The sequence below is a fragment of the Lagenorhynchus albirostris genome, chromosome 9 (assembly GCF_949774975.1).
Source record: "Lagenorhynchus albirostris chromosome 9, mLagAlb1.1, whole genome shotgun sequence".
Classification (NCBI taxonomy): domain Eukaryota; kingdom Metazoa; phylum Chordata; class Mammalia; order Artiodactyla; family Delphinidae; genus Lagenorhynchus; species Lagenorhynchus albirostris.
The window spans coordinates 1,314,145-1,331,685 of record NC_083103.1 but is presented as its reverse complement, the minus strand read 5'-3'; the positions used below and the strand labels follow the sequence as shown (position 1 = coordinate 1,331,685).

At 59.7% G+C, this 17,541-nt stretch overlaps 1 protein-coding gene across 2 annotated transcripts in view; it reads right to left on the bottom strand.

The window, feature by feature from the left end:
* LSP1 (lymphocyte specific protein 1) overlaps positions 1–13,798 on the bottom strand; it is a 36,163-nt gene extending 22,365 nt beyond the window's left edge. The window contains exon 1 of one of the 2 annotated variants that reach the window (XM_060158191.1): positions 13,662–13,798. In XM_060158191.1, coding sequence (XP_060014174.1) covers positions 13,662–13,726 — 65 coding nt within the window. In that variant the 5' untranslated portion in view covers positions 13,727–13,798. Of the gene's footprint in view, positions 1–753; positions 923–13,661 lie in introns of those variants that run through there. The other variant, XM_060158192.1, reaches the window with a different exon arrangement.
* Positions 13,799–17,541: the final 3,743 nt, after the last annotated feature.

Sequence of the window (17,541 nt, the reverse complement as noted above, 5' to 3'; positions counted from 1 at the left end):
CCACAGTGCGCAGCGGCTCTGAGCCCACCTGCGGCACTTTGCTTCTGCTCTCTTTCCAGGACTCTGCGAGGCAGGGCCACCACACCCCGACCTTACAGAGGAGGAAACTGAGGCCCAGAGAGGACTGGGCACTGGCCCATGGCCCGAGGATGCAGGAGCCAGGATTCCAGCTCGGGAAGATCCGGCTCTGAGGCCCAAGAACTCACGTGGCCCGCGGCCCCTTCCGCGCTGGGCCGGTGCCCGAAGGGCCGGGGTGGTGAATGTGGTACTAAGTCCAGTTTCATCATCTGTAAAGTAAGGGGTGACTGGACAGTCCCCGAGGGCCTGCAGGACCAGAGGAGGCCTCGGAGGCCACGCCGGGGCCACGCTCTTCAGCCGGGGAGTGCAGGGCCTGCGCGGAGACCCAGGGCCCGGGGAAGGGTCTTCGAGCAGAGAGTGGCCACTGCCTGAGGCCCGGCGGTGCAGTTGGGAGAAGAGGACGCGATGTTGGGGGCGCAGAGGAAGGGACGGGCCCGCGCGCACGCACCCACACGCACGTGCGCACGCCAGGCCCACAGCCTGGTGCGCCCCACACCCCGCCCGCGGCTCAGGGGCCGCAGAGCTGCCGGGCTGGGGCCAGGCTCCTGGGGGAGGCTGGGGGCCCCACGCGCAGGCGGCCCAGGCTCGGCGGTGCCAGCCCTCCGCGGGCGCCCTGCCCTGCCCTGCCCTGCCCTGCCCTGCCCTCCGCGCCCCAGCCTGGGCGGAGGGACCTACCTCAGGAGGCTCTCCAGGCCCTGTTTGCTAGAATTCCTTCTCAGGAGCGCAGAGCTGCTCATGATGCGGCCGCCCGCCTGGCCGGCGACCTGGCCTGACCCCAGCCCTGGGGACGGGACGCTGCGGCTGCTTCTTCAAAGGCTCCTGCCTGCGGCCCTCTGCCGCTGCCCTGCCCCCTCCACTCCCCCTGCCACTGGGACCCTCTCCCCCCTCTCTCTCTCCTTCCCCCTTTCCCTCCTTCTTGCTCTGTCTCTCCCTCTGGCTGGCTGGCTGGCTGGTCTCTGGCTCTGACACCCCCTCCCCTGCCTCCTCTCTGTGTCTGTTGGTCTGTGACCCTCCGCCTGTCTGTCCTGGCCCCTCTGGCCCCTGGGGGTCCCCCGGGCCAGCTCCCCACTGGCTGCCCCCGGGCTGTCCGAGTGCCCCTCTGTCCCTGCCTCTGCGGCCTCGCGGACTCTGGGTCTCGCGGCCCCTCTCCCGCTCCAGGACGCCTAGCAGCTGCTTCCCGTTGGTTCCCCCCAGCCCCCTCCCCCGCCCCCCTCGGTCTTCTCCACCTCCACCTCCCCCTCCTTCTGAGACTAGTAAAAATGTCAGAGAGAAAACCCTCGCAGCCCAGCAGCCTGGGGGCTTAGCAGGACCTCAGAGGCCTGTGATGGGCAGGCGGCAGCCTCCCTCCCTCCTCCTCTCCCGCCTCCCCCCTCCCCTGCCCTGGCCACCTTGGCGGCCGCTCCCTGCCTTGCAGGCTCCTCCCTCCTGCATCCCATCTCCATCGCTCACTGGTGCCTGGTCCCCCACATCTGCTTCCCCATCCCTGCCCGCCTCTCCCCTTGCCCAGCCCTGGCCTAGCTGCCCTCTGGCCCTCTCCACGGCCCTGCCCAGCCCGGCCCGGGGCCCGTGCTCCTTCCTCCGTTGCCCCCCGGCCTCCCTGGTCCCACACTCAGCCCCTCTCTCCTTTCTTTTCCCTCTGGTGTCTCTCTGTCTCTATCTCTGTCTCCCTCCTTCCCTCCCCCTCCCTTCCTCTCCCCTCCCTTCCTCTTCTCCCTCCTCCCCCTCCCTCCTCTCCCCTCCCTCCCGTTCTCCATTTTCCCTTTGTTTCTTTCCAGCCCTCTGCTCCTGTTATCACCTCACGGGGGAGGCCGGGGCACCCCAGGAATCCTGTCTGCTCCCCAGTGGGGAGGCTGCTGCCCTCCCCCGTCCCCTGCCAGACGGCACTGGAAGGTCGGAGCAGCGACACCCCACAAGGCAGAGGCCAACACAGCCTCTCCCGTCGGGATGGGAGAGCCATGCTCCCCAGAAGTGGCCAGTGGCACGAGGTCGGTGTGGTGGCCTGGCCAGCGGCCCCCCTTGCCCCCGGGCTCTGGCCAAGGCCCCAGGAGGAGCAGCCCAGCCCACTGTTTCTCCGGTTGGGCTGAGTCGCCGTGACTCACTGGAGCACACGCGAGGCGAGTGGCCGGACCAGGGAGGGACCAGACTCGGGCTCGCTCGCTGGGACTCGCCGGGACTCGCCGAGGGCCAGCTCCGGGCCGAGCCATCTCACATCCAGGAGCTCACCAGGCTCGCCAACGCCCACGACCACCCTGACAGGCAGACGCCACCGTACCTGTGTCCCAGATGGGGAAACCGAGGCTCAGACTAGTACCCGAGGTCGGAGAGCAGGGGCCCGGCACAGCCGGAACCAAGCCCGTCTACCGACAGCTGGCCACCACAGCACTGGCCCGGCCACCTCCCTCCACCCCACGGCCGCACGCAGAGCAATGGCCCTCTTGCTTCCCCAGCTAGTCTGCCCTCTGGCTGTGCCAGGCGGTCAGGGCCAGTGAGCACCTGCATATGTGTGAGTGGACAAAGGGTCAGGTTAGGCTCGGACCGGCAAGCAGGTGGACACGTGGGTGAATCCCTGGGTGTTGGAGGGGGCAGCGGCGTCAGAAGAATTCCACGTGGCCCATAGGTCCCAGTGGCTCAGGTGGTGGCTGTCTGGTGAAGACTTTGTGGGGGTCGGGACGTCCGGCTCAGACGCCCCCCCACGTAACAGGCCGTGTCCCGTGGCCCACAGCCTGCCCCTCCCCCCGCACAACCCAGAGGAGCCAGAGAATGTGGGGTGTGCCGCAGAGAACAGCTGTGCCCATTGCCCATCCCCAGCCTCCAGCCGGAGCTGCGGAGACCTCAGGATTCTGGTGGGAGGAGGGAGGGCGACGGGGCCAGGCCTCGAGCGGAGCCAGATCACCCAGGGAAAGTAAGCGTGTGTTTCCCTTCCATCTCAACCTGCCCGTCTCCCCCTGCCTCCTGCTCTTACTGCTGGAATCCCAGTCACAGACAGCCAGGCATGAAATGTGCCAAAGTATATTTTGGTTCAAAAGAAGGAAAAATATTTCCACAGGGTAGAGGGCTGCCTTGGGGTGGCAGGAGTTTCCTGTCACTAGAACTTAAATAGTGTTGCACGATTATTCATCAGACTGATGGGTGGGAGGTAGCAAGAAAAGATCTTTAAATGCGGTGGTCAGGACTCAGTTTCCCAATTAGGGCATGTCCCAACGCGAACAATAGGGCAGAGTATTTGATGTCAACTGTACCATTATTTGTCCATCCATCCATCCATCCATCCATCCATTATCCACCATCCACCCATCCTCCATCCATCCTCCATCCATCCATCCTCCACCCATCATCTACTGATCCATCCTCTATCCATCGTCCATCCATCCATACTCCGTAAGTCCATCCATCCATCCATTTATCCACCCATCCATCCATCCTCCATCCATCATCAGTCCATCCTCCATCTGTCCATCCATCCTCCATCCATCCATCCATCCTCCATCCATCCATCCATCCATGCTCTCCATCTGTCCTCTCTATACAGCTATCTGTTTTTCCTTGTATCGTCTATGAATCCATCAATTTCTCAATATATCTATCCATTCAATTGTCCATGTAAGCAATATATTCTTCCATCAATTCATTCAATCCATTCAATGCGTATATACTCACGTCCATCCCTATTTCTTTACATTTCTTCATTGAGCAAGTGTCCACCCACCCACCCACTCATCTATCCCTCCATTCATCCATCCATGTACATACCCATCCATCCATCCATTTATTTAAATGCCTTAATACATGTAAAACATGTAAAACACTTAAAAGAAGCATTTAGCTAGTCATCCACCTATCCTGAACATAATATCTACTCAATATGTTAATTGCTATTATCTATGTATTCATCAATTTGTATATCTATCTGCCCATATATGCAACTGGTGAACTATTTGTTCATTCTTTAATACATTCTTCTATCTCTCCAAATATTCTACTGTCCTCCCATTTATCTAAATATTTTACTATTTATCCTTCCCTTTCATAGATCCATTCGTATATCTGCCTATTCATCCATCCATATGTCTAACCGTCTTGCCACCTAGCAAGTCAGACATCCAATTGTGCATGAATACGTATATGTTTGTCCTGCCATATACATAGTTGTCCATTATTTTGCCCATAAGGCCATCCAAATGAGTTAATACTTAAAACAGTAGTTGGAACATAGTAAATTGCCAATAAATGTTAGTTACGGTTATTTTCATTCATCTATTCATTCATCCACATCTCATCCAAACAACCACCTAGTCATTCATCTCTAAATTTATCTTTATATATTTTTCCACTTATCCATATATTTTTCCACAAACTTATTGAATGCTGACTGTATTCACTTTTTAGGTGCTGGAGTTGTTTAGAATTAGCAAAGTTCCTGTTCTCACAAAATGACATTTAGTGGGAATAAAAAATAAATAAACAAGGAAATATATATTGCAATGTATCAGATGGCGGTAAATGCTATAGAAGATGGAATTCAGGGTAAGAGGATATGGAGTTATGGAGGGGGGGGTGACATTTTATATATGAGAGTCAAAGAAAGCCTCATGGGGAGGAATAAGCCTTTCCTTACTTGTAAAGACACTTGAGTGGAGTAGCTCCACACATCGATGGAAGAAAGTGTTCTAGGAAAAGAGAACAGTGAGTGAAAAATCCCTGATTTAGGTCTGACTCTTCACCAATTTATCTCTTCAATAGTTCATCCAGCACCAAGCCATACATCTATTTACTCAGTATCTGTCTTCCTATTCTTCTGTCTCTTTCTATATTTGCCTATCTGTTCATCTAAAACTCTACCCATTATCCAATTACATCTATATTCATCTGTCCAGTCGTTTATCTGTAACATTACATTTATCTACCCATCCACCAATTCATAATTCCACTCCGTGTGTCCATACACCAATTCATCCATCCATCTATCCATCTACCCGTTCATTCATTCACGCATCCATCCACCCATTCATCCACCCATCATTCATCTATCCATCCATCTATCCATCTATTCACTCATCTACCCATATATCCACCCATTTATCCACCCATCATCCATCTGTTCATTCACTCAACCTCCATCTATCCAACTATTCATTCATCCATCCATCCACCCATCCATCCATCCACCCACTACATATCCATCCATCCATCCACCCACCCACCCATCCAACCACCCATCCCCCCATCTATCCACTCATTATCCATCCATCCATCCATTCACTCATCCATCCGTCCATCCAACCACCAATCCATCCATCCATCCATCCATCCATCCATCCATCCACCCATCCACCAATCAATTCACACATTATCCATCCAAACATCTCTCCATTCATACATTTATCAATCCATTCATTCACCCATCCATACATACATACACACATACATCACCCACCCATCTGCCCATTACACATCCATCCATCCATTCACCTATCCATCAACCCATCCATTTACCCAAAATTCATCTATCCAATCACCCGTCCATCCACCCAACCATCCATCCACCCATCCATCCATCCACCCATCCAGCCATCCACTCATCCACTCATCCCTCATCCATCCATCCATTCATTCCTTTATTCACTCATTCATGCATCCACCCACCCATACAGTCATCCATCCACTCAACGATCCACCCATTCAGCCACCCATCATTCATCAGTCCATCTCTTCACTCATCCCTCCATCTATCCATCCATCCACCCATCCAACCGTTCACTCGTCCATCCATCTATCCACTCATCTACCCATCCATCCACCCATAATTCTCCATCTACCCATCCCTTCATTCATCCACCCATCCATCCATCAATCCATCCATCCACCCATTACACATCCATCCATCCATCTACCCATCCATCCACCCATCCACCCTTCTATCTACCCATTATCCATCCATCCACCCATCCATCCACTCATCCATTCACTCATCCATCCAACCACCAATCCATCCATCCGTCCATCAACCCATCCACCAATCAATTCACACATTATCCATCCAAACATCCCTCCATTCATACATTTATCAATCCATTCATTCACTCATCCATGCATACATCACCCATCCGTCTATCCATCCATCTGCCCGTTATACATCCATCCATCCACTCACCTATCCATCCACCCATCCCTTTACCCAAAATTCATCTATCCAATCACCCGTCCATCCACCCATCCATCCATCCAACCATTCACTCATCCATTCATCCACCCATTCAGCCATCCACTAATCCACCCCTCATCCATTCATCCATCCATCATCCATATATTCACCCGTCCATCCACACATTCATTCATCCATAATCCATCCATCCATCCATTCATTCATCCATCCATTCACCTGTCTTCTCATCCATCCACCCATCATCTATCCATCCAACCATCCCTTCATTCTGTACCCATTATTCTACCCAACATTCATCTATACACTCATCTATACACTCATCCACCCACCCATCCATTCACCCGTTCATTCACTCATCCATCCATCCATCCATCTGTCCGTCCATCCTTCCATCCATCCATTCATTCATCCAACCATCTACCCATCATCCATCTATTCATCCACCCTTCATCCTTCCATCCATTAATTCACTCATCCATCTACCTATCCATCCGTCCATCATCCATCCATCCATCCACCAACCTATAGCCATTCATCCACCCATCCATCTACCCACCACTCATCGGTCCCATCACCCATCCATCCATCCATCCATCCATTCACTCATCCATCCACCTATTCATCCATCCACTCATCTATCCACCCACCTATTCATCCATTTGCCCACCATGCATCCATCCATCCTTCCCTCCATCTACTCATCCATCCACCTATCCATGCATCCACCCATCTGTTCAAACATCCACCCTCCCACCCATGCATCCATCTTCCCACCATTCATTCATCCATCCATCTACCCATCCATTCACTCACCCATCCGTCCCTCCATCCATTCACTCATTCACCCATTTACTCATCCATCAATCCCTCCATCCATCCATCTACCTATCCATCCACGCTTCATCCTTCCATCCATCCACTCATCCATTCATCCACCCATCCACCTCTCCATCCATCCACCTATCCCTCTACCCTTCATCCTTCCATGCATCTATTCCCTCTTCCATCTATCCATCCAGTCACTCATCCATCCACCCACTCATCCATCCACCCATCCATCTACTAACAATTTATCTATGCAATCACTCATCAATTCAGCCATTATTAGTCTGTCCAACCATCCATCCACCCATCCATTCACCCATCTATCCAACCATCCATCCGTCCACCCATTCATCCACCCATCTGTCCCTCTACCCATCATCCATCCATCTACTCACTCATCAATCCACCCATCCATCCATCCCTCCATCCACCTATTATCCATCCATTCATCCATCCATCATCCAGTTGTTCCTGCTTCCTACCTTTCTTCATCTACCTTTTCTTTCATTCACACTTTTCTCTCTTGTCGAGCCTTTTTTCTTTCTTCTGTGACTAAGACATGGCTCATAAGCTTGTGGCTGAAGAACATAAGAGAGCATACCCTCTCCCCAGTAGGCTGAGTACCACAATAGAACTTAAATAGAGGCTGGAGAGGGAGGGATCTGCCCTCTTGTTCAGATGTTCTCAACACACACACACACACACACACACACACACACACACACACACACACACACGAGTCCACGCTTATAGAGCTGTATCCCAAAGAAAGGTGCATTAAGCAGTGAGAGCCCATGGGGGGTGGGGTGCAGAAGAGGGGTCAGGGCTGGTGGTTTCAGTGGCTCCTGGGTGACTCCAAGTAGAGTGGTGTTTCTGAGTACTCATCTGTCTTATATGTGCCTAGGTCCAGCAAAGGGAGAGGAGCCAGGGTGGTGTAGTGGTGGGTATAGAGATGAAGCTGGGATTTGGGGAAGGGCTGAAGGCTTCTTTCCAGATTCCTCTAGAATCAACTAGCTAGGTGCATCTGTCCCATGTCCCATTTATCTTTCGAAGGGAGGCAACTGAGAGAGGAGGAGAGGGTGAGCTGGCAGCCTTGGGACCTCAGAAGGGAAACCATCAACAAAGCAGTTTCCTCTCCCTAGGGAGGAGGGGGTACAGACACCTTCAGAGTGAGGGGTTTGTGCTTTTCCCTGGGAGCAGGAAGGAACAGCATCTGTGATGCCACCTGCCAGGCATAGAGCAGGGCAGTGAGCCTCTTGTCCTCACCAACAGCTCCTGGGGTAGTGGGGGAGCCGAGGCTGTACCCACCACTACTACCCCCCAGTTACTGTCACCCCCACCCTCTGCCGGCTGTCCTTGCTGACCTCTGCAAATGCCCACCCCCAGAGCTGGCCCTGCTCCAGGCTCTGAGGCCAGAGCCCCGAGGTCCTCCCACTCCTACGGGGTGAGGTGGACTCAGTTCCTAGGTTCCCAGACAGCCCCTCCCTCCCAGCCAGTGAGACCAGACAGTGCTCCCCCTGCTAACCCACCAACTCCCACCTTCCCGGCCTGGAGACAGTTAGCTGATGGAGTTTGGACAGACTGGCCTGACCCCGGGGAAGGGCCGGGGCTTTCCTCTCCCGCCACCCCGCCACCGACGCCGCCCACCCCCACCCCCCCTTATCTGCCTGTGTCTGGCACTGCAGGGCTGTGCTGGCTGGGCAGTGTTAGGAGGCCTGATTTTCTCAATCCTCTTATCTCCTATAAACTCCACACCCACACAGGCCCCAGCCCCCTCCCTTCAGGCTCATGGGTATGGGGGAAGGGGCAGGGGCTGGGCTGGCTTCCCAACCACGGGCCTGGATTCCCGTTTGGCTGAACATCCCCTGGCCCTGCACCCCCAGCCTGTGCTTTCCCCTCTAAGTCTCAATTCATCATCGGCAGAGAGGGTCTGACTCTGTCTGCCTCGGTTGCACTCAGGGTTTGGGGAGTTTTGGGGACTCCCCTCACTGGTTGTCTTATGGCCCAGGGCCCCCCTAGAAAGAGGATCCCCAGATGCAAAGGGCTCAGGGCTGGGGGCTGAGAGAGAAGCTGAGGGCTCCTTTCCAGGTGGCTCTGGAGAGGACCAGCTCATTATGGCCAAGCTAAGTCCCCTTTCTGCTCTGGAGGAGGTCCCTAGGGGTGTCTTCTGAGCTGTGCCCTATTCGGGGTGGCCCTCGTCTTCATGGGAACCTCAGGGACCAGCAGTGGTGGGGTTATTGAGCACCTACGAGGGGCAGCCCAGACACCCCTGGGTCACCCTGAGTCCTAGCCGGGTCGCAGGGGGCCTGGGCTCCCCAAGGAGCCGCTGCAGGGAAGCCGCGTTAGGAAACACATGCTAGCAGCAGGCTCAACCCTTAAGCCTCAGCTTCTGCCCCTGGAAAGGGAGGCCCTAGCACCTGCCTCACTGGCTGTACAGTGAGGACCTTGGCTTGCAGAGCTTGGCGAGGCTGGCGTGGCTGAGTGACTGCTGAGTGCTGTGACTCTGACCGTGTACATGGGGAAACTGAGGCCTAAGGGCCAAGGCGCAGTCGCCCCAGAAAGTACTAGGCCAGGTGCAGCAGCCGGTGCCGTGTGCCCTGGGGCTCTGTGCCCACCCGCCTCCTACCGCCTGCACCTGGAACTCAGAGCCCAGGAGAGCAAAGGCAACACTCACGGCCCCACGCCTGCCAGCTCCAGGGGCCTCTTGCTGCTGCCAGGACCCTCATCTTCCCCGCTGAGGGCTGGCCCACTTCTCTGGCACCCTCTGGGGGATACTGAGGCAGAGGCAGGCGGGGGGAGGGGGGGTCGCGGAGGGAGGGCAGCAATGCCCAAACCCACAATGCCACCCTGGGGGGCCCGCCCGTTCTGGACCGGAGACCCTCCTGGCTCTGCCCCGGTGGCTCCGGGGTTGTTTATGAGGAGAGAACTGGGGACCAGGAAGGGGGCGGGCATGCAGGGAAGGGTTTCCGGCTTCCCAGATCAGCAGGGTGGGCCGTGCAGCGACTTCCCCAAATGTGTGTCAAGGTCCTCTCCCTCTTCCCCACCCAAGGAGGGAATGGGAAGTGTCCAGATGGAGGCAGGAGGTGGGCGCAGGAGGAAGGCATCCATCATCTGGGCTGACCTAGGCCTCCCCCCGTCCTGGGAAATTTCCAGGCGCCCGAGACCCCTGACGTGGGGCGGAGGAGACCAGGTCCACCCAGGGGTCCCAAGGCCTGACCAAGCTCTGACTGCTGCCTCTGGGTCTGGGCCCTGGGCAGGGCTGGGGAAGGAGCCCCAGCGTGCGGCCCCCAATCCCTCCAGCCCATCAGCCCGCTGCCGGGGCCGGGGCCTCATGCCGCCCGGCTCCACCATCCTCCTGAGCGGCTTCTGGCGCTGCCCGCTCCTCCAGGGCCGTGTGCCCGGCTGTACCAGGTGGTGCCGGTCCTGCGGAGAGGGCAAGAGGGAGGGAGGGCCACCAGGTACCTGGCTGAGTGGGGGGGTTCCCACCCGTGGGTTTCTGCCCCTCACATGCCACAGGCTCCTCCCACCGCCAGCTCCCTCAGGGGGACCGAGGCAAGCAAGGCCTCCCGGCTGGCTCAGCCCCTCCCTCCAGCTGCCAGCTGCCCGCAGCCCCGTGGGGACCTGTGGCCTCTCTCCTGAAGACCCTGCAGCCCAGAGGGCAAGGCCGAGAGGGTCTGCAGGGACAGATGGCCGGGAAAGGGACCCTGCCCAGGGTGGCCCTGCAAGTTGTCCCCACCCTGCCTGCCCCCTTAGTTCAGCACACAGAGGAGTGATTGAGGCAGCGACAGGCAGCGATTGGGGCAGGGAGACACCTGCTCCCCCCATCCCGCCCCACTCAGGGTCATCCAGGGCCAGCGCAGCCCAGCCTACCCGGGGCGGGTGCTGGAGAGGACAGACCATGCTCCACGCCGGCCCCCACCACGGGCAGTGGCAGATGCGAAGGGAGCCTGGGGTAGCGACCACCCCGGGGGAGGGGAGGGAAGTCTGCAGAGGGGGTGGGGCGGCCAGGTAGGTTGAGGAAGGGCCTGTGCAAAGTCTGCGATGATACCGGCACCTTCCAGAGCTGGGTCGAGCTGGGAAGGCCAGGTGGCGGGGGAGGTGAGGTCAGGGTGGCCAGGGCAGGCTGCAGTGGCCGCCCTGGGGCACGGATTTTCAGCGCTCCATGGTGAGTGGTTCCACGCATGGGAAAACGTGGCCTGATGGCTTTTCAGAGAAAGAGCACGTGGCAGGGGCAGGGGCAGGGGCCTGGAGACCACCCTGTCATCCGGGCCAACCAGGGAGGGGCTGGGCTGCGGCAGGGGGCGGCCCAGGGGGCTTACAAGCCTATCTCCCGGCGGCAGCAGGAGTCCTGCCTGGGTGCAGACAGGGGAAGGGCCCAGCGTGGTTCCGTCCGGCCTTGGGGAGGGTTGGGGTGCACATGGGGCCCCCTAGGGGTCTGGGGCAGTCTGAGGGGATGGCCCAAGTTGGCCAGTTGGAGGGGCACGGCCTGCCCTGGATCCACAGACCTGAAAGCCCCCGTGGGCAGCACATGGGGGGCAGGGGGGCAGGGGGGCAGGTCTCACCTGCTCGGCTCCGACCCCAGCAGACCCTGGCTGTCCTGGGGGCCCCTGGGCGGGCCTTCCCAGACTCAGTCCCCTGCCTAGGCGTCGGGGACTTTCTCCCTCACCTCGGACAGGAAAATCCCTGCTTCCCTTAGTCACCTTGTGAAACGAGAACCCCACCCACCCTGGGTCTCAGTTTCACTCTGAAATGTCAGCGGCACACCCACCCCCGTGGGGGTGATGTCGCTGGGGCGCCCAGGCTCCAAGGGCCTGGGGGTGCGTCCAGCCGGTTCTCCAACCGAGCCCCCGATGGACCCCGCACAGGTGCAGCCCGAGGCCCGGGGACAGGCACCAGCGCGCCGCCGCGACCTGGGCTGGCGGCCGTGCCCTCCACCGCCGCCTCCCTCTCCTCGGCATGCACGACAGCTGGGAAGGGGGTCAAGGAGGGGGCCAAGGAGGGCCAGGCCCTGCCAGGCCGCTCAAGCCGTGCCCTTCTATGGGCATGAGGTGGCTGGAGGCGCCCAGGGCCGGACAGCGCTGACGTACGGAGCCGTTTCTGAGCGGGGACACAGCTGTTCCCCAGTCACCTGCTGTGTGTGGAGCGACCTGCCTCCCTAGAAGGATGGGGCTGTCTTCAGGGCACAGAGCCTGGGCCGTGCCCCCCTCCCCTCCTTGGCGGCAAGCGAGCAATGGGTCCCGTCTAGCATGCCCTTCCCCCACAACAACAGCCCCCCCGCCGGATCCCAGCTGCCCAGCCTCTCCACTCCCCCAGGGCTCGGCCCCCTGAAGCCCCCGCACCAGGTCCCCGTGGTATTCAGCATGGAGAAGACAATCTTCCTCCACACACACGCACGCACGCGCGCGCACACACACACACACACACACACGCACGCACGCCCTGCACACATTTCTGTCCTCTCGCGTTATCGATAGAGGCAGCATCACAGAATCACGCAGAAGAGCTGGGCTTGGATCCACTTTGCAAGTCAACCCTGAGACTGTGGGGAGCCCTGCCTTCAGGGGCTCAGCGGGGGTCCTAGTGGGACCCCCTCCGCCAGCAGCAGCTCTGGGGCAAGCGGGGGCCGGCCCTGGGCGGCTCCAGCCCCGTGCTGTGGCTGCTCGTGTCCCCCAGCCTGGAGCCCCTGCTCCTTCCCTTCGGCTCGCGGGGGCAGAAGCCGCAGCCCCTGCCCCCTTCCTCCTGGGCTGGTGGTCTCTCTCCACACAGCTCCCACCCCGACTGTCAGAACACGTGTCCCTCCCGAAGCCCTGACCACTCCCATCTCTCTGCCACCTGCCCCCTGGGGCAGTCGGACCCCCACGGTGTGGCTCAGCGTGGACGCCTGCCCTCAGCAGCCCTCCCCCAGCCAGGGACCCTCCTCCTCTGCCCCTGCACAGGCCCGGGTGGGGGTGAGGGGCCGCGGGGAGTGCGCCTCCTGAGGGAGCCTGGGTCACATAGCTCCTCTGCCCAGCTCTGGCTGCGGCCACACGTCTGGGCCTTCTCGCTGGCAAGCCGCACAGCCTCGGCTCGTGTCCCCTCACATCCCACCGCCGACCAACGGCGCCTGCCTGGCGCTCAGAACCTGCGGCAACCTCGGCCTCCAACAGCACCGGGAGGGGGCAGCCTGGGGGAGGGGGCCTGGCCAGGCCTCCGGCACAGGCTTTGAGGATCCCGAGGCCAGGCTTCCTGGCCTGGGGCCTCCCCACCTCCTGCCCACACGGCTTCGGCACTGCCCGCTCACGGCCTGGTTTCTTCCCCGGGTGTCCAGGCCGCATCCTGGACCTGTACCAGGCGTCCAGGCTTCCTGGTCCTGGGTCAGCATCCCACTAGCTGGTGGGGAACCCGGACTCTCCCAGTGAGACCCAGCTGCAGAGGCAGACAGAAGAGGCGTCTTCCTGCCCTGGGTGAGACGGGGTCCCCTGCAGCCTGTGTGCCTCCCCTGAGCCCCAAGGGTGCCATTGGCCTCCGAGTTAAGCATCCCCCCCTCCACCGGCAACGTGTACAGGCCAAGGTTTCTTGGGCCCACAGCGCTCACGCGGCCCGGCCCGGGCCTTACCCTGTGCCTTCCTCCACCAGCAGCTCCTCGGAGCCAGGGTGGCTGGGAGCTTCCGCCATGGCCATGGGCTGGGGCTGGCTTCTGGCTGGTCCCTGCTGGTCCCTGCTGTGCGTGTATGCTGCAGCTCTCGGCGCTTCCTGGGGCGGCTGCCCCGGAGCCTCCCCTCACCCCCAGCCGGGTTTCACTTCCCCCTTCTGGCGGCAGGTTGAGGTTTGGAGCATATCGGAGCTTGGGTTGGGGTGTTGTTTTTTAATCTGTTGCTGTAAGAGGAGAGGAGAAAAAAAAACAGCCATCAGGAAACGTTAAGCAAGTTGCAGGGGCCTGGAGGGCACAGAGGGACCGGGTGGAGGCAGACGTGGGTGCAGGGGTGCAGGGGCTGGGACTCCCTGGGCCCCCTGCAGCCCTGGCCCCGAAGCCCACCTGTGCGTGGCTGGTGGCCCCAAGCACAGGGCGCCGTCCTGGTCCCCGAGCCTCCACGTTAGGCATGGTGACCTCTCTGGAGGGAGATGCTCTGGGTGTGTGCCCGGAGCTCGGACACTCTTACCCCAGAGCCTCGGGCCATCGCCTGGCTCACCCCTCACTGGTCTGTGTTCTCCAGGCGATTTCTGGGGCCCAGCATGAGCTGCCCCGTCTGCAGGCCCCACGTCTTCTCTTGCCGTTTTCTTTACTTTCCTGAACTATTGGGGTCCCCAGTCTCTCTGCTGCCCCTGGACTCTGCCACCTCCTGCACTCAGGGGGCTCGGAACTGGCCCTCGCCTGCCAAGCATTCACCAGACCCCGGGGTCCTCCAAAGCATGCCCTCTCCCCCCTCTGCCCATCCCCACCCTCGAAGGCCCAGAAACGACTCATCCCTCCTGTTAAGGGCTGAACTGTGTCCACCAAATTCATAGGTTGGAGTCCTCATGGCCAGCACCTCAGAATGGGACTTTATTTGGAAATAGGGTCATTGCAGATATAATCAGTTAGGATGTCATTAGGGTGGGTCCTCATCCAAGGTGACTGGCGTCCTTATAAAAAGGGGAAATTTGCAGGCAGGCTTGCCCGCCGGGAGACGCCATGTGAAGACGAAAGCGAGATGGGGGTGGCGCGTCTACAAACCAAAGGTCCCCAGGAAACCACCAGAGGCCGGGGGAGGGGCCCAGAGCAGGTTCTCCCTCAGAGCCCAGGAGGAGCTCCCGTGGCACCTCCAAGACTGGGAGACGTTGGAGCCGCCCCATCTGACACTTCCTGGGGCCTAAGAGCGGGAGACACCCCGTTCTCCACGCGTGGGAGGTGGGAGCGCATGGCGGCCATGCCCGAGGATGCTCTGGGGATCTGGGGGCCCTCCATGGTCATCCAGGCCTCCCCCCCTTGCCCTCATCTCCCGTCTTGCCATCTGGGCCCCGTCCCCTCCCCTCTCAAGCTCCAGCTCCTGCTCTGAGACTCTGCTCTCCCCAGCACTCAGCTCCTCTCCAGATCCCAGGGCCTCTTCCCATCCCTCCAGCCTCTGCGCCCCCACTGATCCCATTTGTGTGTGTGTATCTAGAAGCTCTCACACCTTCAAACAAAAGCGCCCTGGACCCGCCCTTCTCACTCCTCCCTCCAAGGTCAGCAAGAGGCATCCCTGGGGACCCAGTGTCCAGGTTTGGGGGCCTTTGTGCCCTGCTGGCAGGTTAAGCAGAGCCGGACTTCCTCAGAAGAACTAAGAGTCCACCCAAGAAGCAGACACGCCATCATCTGTTCCATTGGCATCGTTCACTCAAACTAGAGGGGCTGTTGGGAGGGCAGAGACCCCTTGTAGTCCCCCCTCTCACTCCCAAGCCCGGTGCAGCGTCCAGCGACACAGTGAATGACCGAGGCAAACAGCGAGCTAGTCCGAAGCCCGGACGCAACAGGCTCTGCAGGAGGGTGGGGTGGGCTCCAGGCAGGCTTCTGGCCCCGGAGATGCTGAGCCCAGACCCCGAGGAGGTCTGGGCGAGGCAGACGGGGACAGAGAGACATGGGACGCACTGACTCTGCCTTGCCTGTGGGACATCAAGGAGGAACGTCCAGGGGCGGCTGGGTCCATGGACCAGGTGGCCTCCAAGGCCCAGGTGGGACGGGTCCCCAGGGAGACCAGTGTCCGGACCACACGCTCAAGTGACAAAGTGACACTGGGTGACTAGATGCTGGGAGGGGATGGGAGAAGTGGTCAGTCTGGTCTATCTGGAGCGCTGAGGGCACAAGTCGGCCAGCACGGGTCTGAGGCCGGCTGCCAGTGGGAGGAGGGCATGTCGCCGAGGGTCGGAAAGCGGCCTTCCAGGGCCGAGGGGTGGCAGAGGCCACAGGAGCACCGTTTAGGAGCCCACTGGGGGCTCCGTGGGTTGGAGGGGGGACAGTGGGAGAAGCAGGATGGATGAGGAGAAGGGCGTCTTGATCCAGGAGAGAAATGTTGAGGCTCTGAAGACAACAGGGTGGGGGGTGCGGCTGGAGAGAGAGGGGGCCTGGGATGTCTGTGAGCTGAATTGTGGCCCCCAAAATTTCACATGTTCCGGTCCTGACCCCCAGGACCCGTGAGCTTATCACAAAATAAGGACTTTGCAGATGATCAGGTTACATGAGGTCACCAGGGTGGGGCCCTAGTCCCATAGGACTGGGGTCCTTATAGGAAGACGAGGTCAGGACACAGACACAGGACACAGGGAGAAGACGGCTGTCTACACGCCGAGGAGAGAGGCCTCAGGAGGACCAGCCCTGCCCACACCTGGGTCTGGGATTCCAGCCTCCAGGACTGGGGACAGTGAACGCTGCTGTTAGAGCCGCCCCGGCTGCGGTGCTGTTTTATGGGTGCCCTGGACACTGATACAGGGATGTGCTAGTCAGGGAAGGAAGAAGCTGCTGTAACAAACAATCCTACACCTCGGGGGCTTAGCACCAGCCCAGTCCAGGCCACGGTGGGCGGGAAGGTGGTCCACATTCGTGCTGTGACCCCAGGCTCCTCCCTCCGAGGACCTCAGAGTCCCAGCTGGCAGGGGAGGGGCGGGGAGACCATGAGGGAGGCTGGGGGGGTGGGTCTATGGCCTCATCTGTCCTCAAAGTGTGTGCCCAGTAGGAAAAGGTGGGCAGTGTGGTGGGCAGCCAGCCAGCTCCTGCCACCACGAGGTACAGAGGCCAGGGAGCAAGAAGATGGGGTGCCCAGATGAGCTAGGGGTCCAGCCGGGGCGCCATCATTAAGCACAAGTGCGAAGCAGAAGAAGGTCAGGGGCACGAGAGGGTGTGGACACGGACGCCCAGGGCTGAGGTGCTGTGGAAACCCAAGCAGAGGTGGCCAGGGCCGTTCGTGTGGGTGTGGGCAGAGAGCAGAGACGCGGGGAGGGAGACGGCCAGCGGGTCCGCAGGCTGCAGGGAGGCCCAGGGTCTCCTGCTGGGGCTTGGCCCTCATTCCTGCGCTCAGGCTTCCCAGGCCGGTCAGCCAGTGCGCGTGTGCACACGCTGCGTGTGTGCCCTGGGGAGGAGCTGCGGGGTCTGCTGGTGCAGCTCCTTCCACGCTCCCCATCAGGCTGGGTCCTGGGGCCGGAGGTGCCTGGGGACAGACAGGGGCAGGGCAGGGAGTCTGGGGGGGGACAGACAGGTTGGAGGGAGGCCCGGGAGGACGAGGACAGGCAGCCAGGAGTGGCTGTGCTGAGCGGATTCACTGAGGCGAGGCAAGGCGAGAGTCCAGGGCGGCAGGTGGGTTGCAGGAGCCACCAGGGACAGGGACAGCGGAAGAGACAGGGGAGCAGATAAAGGTGTCTGTGCACACTCGTGTCACCTGACGGGGTCTGGGGGCCAGGCAGAGGGGCGCGGCTGAGACCCCCCGCACGGGCCGGGTCTCCCGGGAAGCGGGCAGCTGCAGTGAGCCTGGAATTGCCAGAAATTCCCC